General features: G+C 35.9%; 1 protein-coding gene across 1 annotated transcript; it reads left to right on the top strand.

The window, feature by feature from the left end:
- Nucleotides 1-218: 218 nt before the first annotated feature.
- LOC123206011 (RNA exonuclease 4-like) lies at nt 219-1,986 on the top strand. Its single transcript, XM_044623102.1, has 6 exons — nt 219-305; nt 390-541; nt 641-786; nt 851-1,263; nt 1,367-1,447; nt 1,554-1,986. The coding sequence occupies exons 1-6, from the start codon at nt 271-273 to the stop codon at nt 1,798-1,800; spliced, it is 1,074 nt and encodes a 357-aa protein (XP_044479037.1). The 5' UTR covers nt 219-270; the 3' UTR covers nt 1,801-1,986.
- Nucleotides 1,987-2,850: the final 864 nt, after the last annotated feature.

Here is a 2,850-nt window from a genome sequence, read left to right as displayed (position 1 = left end):
CCGTGGACCCCCAAGCATCTGGATTACTACGAATGTAGTATATATGTTTGGATGATGGAGCCAGGTTCATACAAACTCAATTAATGGTCTCAAGGAATCAATCCTTCTTAAAGCTGGAGGCAATAATAATTAATTCCTTCTCCTTACTCTATAAATACTTACCACAATAACCCTAACTTCACCAGTATCTCTTCTCTTCTAGCTATTACCTGCATCTTGAGTGATAGTGTACTATCTTAAACTTAAGGTGATCAGCTCTCAATCTCAGTCATGGCCGACAGAATGGAGTCTTCAGAAACCCTCAGGTAAGGCAATCTTCTTTTGTTTTGACAAGAGTTTTAGGCAAATTTTCTCCCCTTTTAAGGCCTTGTCTTACCAAAATTAAGCAGGAACAAGTGTGCAGCATGCTTTAAACAATTTAACCGAATGGAACACCTTGTGGAGCACATGAGAACTTCATTTCACTCGGTTCATGAACCCATGTGTGCAATTTGTAAGAAACATTGCAGATCCTTTGAATCTCTAAGGGAACATCTTACAGGTAATCAAGCTTCAAATAATTCTCCATTTATAGAAGCAACTTCTCTCTCGTTAACTCTCAGGGCTCGATCTTTATACAGTTCATTCATATATATAACAGGGCCATTGCCTAAACTGGAGTGCAACAATATATTTAACGTCCGAGGATGTAGATTCTGCTTAGCCATCCTTGAGAGCCCACATGCTCGTAGGATTCACCAAGAAGGATGCCAACTCTCTAATGTAAATACTTTGCTCTTAATTACTGTTTATCTTTCAACTAATTTTTATTCTTCCGTCAGTAATTTTTACCATCAATTTCTTGTTTCAGGTACTTACCACTCGCTTAGCAAATTTAGGAACTGTGGATAACACTTACTCAAGAAATCCACATATAGTTGCGCTAGCTTGCAAAATGGTTGGTGCGGGCACTGATGGCTCTCTAGATTATTGTGGAAGGCTTTGCATCATTGATGAACGTGAAAACATTATCTTCCATGCTTATGTTAAACCACCAGTTCAAGTCACAAACTATAGGTATGAGACAACAGGCATTCGCCCAGAACAGCTGAGGGACGCAATCCCACTAAGGCAAGTGCAAAGGAGGATTCAAGATTTCCTCTGCAATGGTGAACCGATGTGGAGAATTCGAGCAAGAGGTGGGAATGCCAGGATTCTTGTGGGTCATGGTTTGGACCATGATCTTGATCGTTTGCAAGTTGAATATCCACCAACCATGATCAGGTAAATTAAAGTTCTTTCAATCTTATCACAAATTCACAATCCACTTGTGCACCAAAGCTATATATGAATGACGCAAGTCTTTTACCTATCAACTTTTCATCAGGGATACAGCCCAATATCCTCCATTGATGAAAAGTAGCAAGCTCAGCAACTCACTGAAATACTTAACCCAAGCATATCTAGGGTAAGTAACCCGGAAACAACATTATTTTATGGTCCTTCTTAACCAATATAAATGGTTTAAGTTTAATATGTATAATAATAATCCAAATTCTATATATATTTTATAGATACGATATTCAAACTGGTGTGCAAGATCCATACGAGGATTGCGTTGCAACAATGAGATTGTACATGAGAATGAGATCCCAAGTGCATAAAAGCGAGGAGTATCCACTTTCTTCTGACCCACAAAACCGAAACATTTTTGCAACAGCGCCATGGAGGCAGAACGAGCTCGAGAGGATGAGCCCAGAAGAACTGCTGGCAATCTCCAGGTCAGATTATTATTGTTGGTGCTTGGACTCATCTGCTTAAACAATGAAGGGCATAAATAACATCCCAGAGAAGGGGGTGAGGGCTTTTAAAGTATTATTCGTATTAATTACTAGAAATTAATTAAAATAAATAGGATGGAAGCATGGGATGATAAATTCCGCCATAAACTGAAATCTTATATTATGATAATGAAAGCATGAAGTTGTATTATGTACAATTATGCATTGTCGAATAAAAGATTGAGTTGATTCGGAAGAAATTAAATCGGTCACCTGTGTTGGCCATTAGAAACAGACATATAATTTAGTTCGACAATTATTTGAGCAACTTTTTTCTTTCTAGTGGTTTAACGGTGTTGATTAATTAATAATTTAGTTTTTCTTTGACTCAGACGGAGTCTTTAATTTTCATAAATTCGTATAAAGTTATTTTTAGCCACTGGAACACATAACTGAAGAAAACATAAACTACTATCAATCAGTTTTTGATTGATGATGAATCTGACTTGAAGATTGCTATAGGAAATTATAATTTAGAGACCCCATACAGAAGAAGTACGAGATCTTACAGATTTCGGTATATATATAAAAGTATGCATATGCATGGTTTCTCTCTCTCTCTCTCTTGGACATCATTGAGCTCAAATTAAGCTGGGAATTAATTAGAACTCTCTCTCTCTCTCTCTCTATATATATATATATATATGTATATATGCGAGGCCTAGATCCACATATTTAAACCAAAAACAGTGCAAAAGTCACCTAGAATAAAGTACCAAAACACAAAGAAATCATCAAGACTAAGAAAGAATAAAAAGAAAGCATTTGAAAACTTTAGGAACCCAATTTCACTGAATATACATCTTCATTGATTAAAAATTGAAAGAATACATTGGTTTATATGGTAGAAATCAGGCTCAATACAGTGGAAAACATGAAAAAAAAAAAAAACAATAGATCTGCACCATCAATCATCAATAAATTACAAATTTTCACCATTTATAAATAAGAGAATAAAATAAGTAAAATAACAGAGAAAATTAATACTAGCAAGCTGAACTTATCTAGATCTTTAGTCCTATGGCCATGT

The sequence above is a fragment of the Mangifera indica genome, unplaced genomic scaffold (assembly GCF_011075055.1).
Source record: "Mangifera indica cultivar Alphonso unplaced genomic scaffold, CATAS_Mindica_2.1 Un_0022, whole genome shotgun sequence".
Classification (NCBI taxonomy): Eukaryota; Viridiplantae; Streptophyta; class Magnoliopsida; order Sapindales; family Anacardiaceae; genus Mangifera; species Mangifera indica.
The sequence above is the reverse complement of the archived record's forward strand: the minus strand, read 5'-3'. Positions and strand labels throughout refer to the sequence as shown.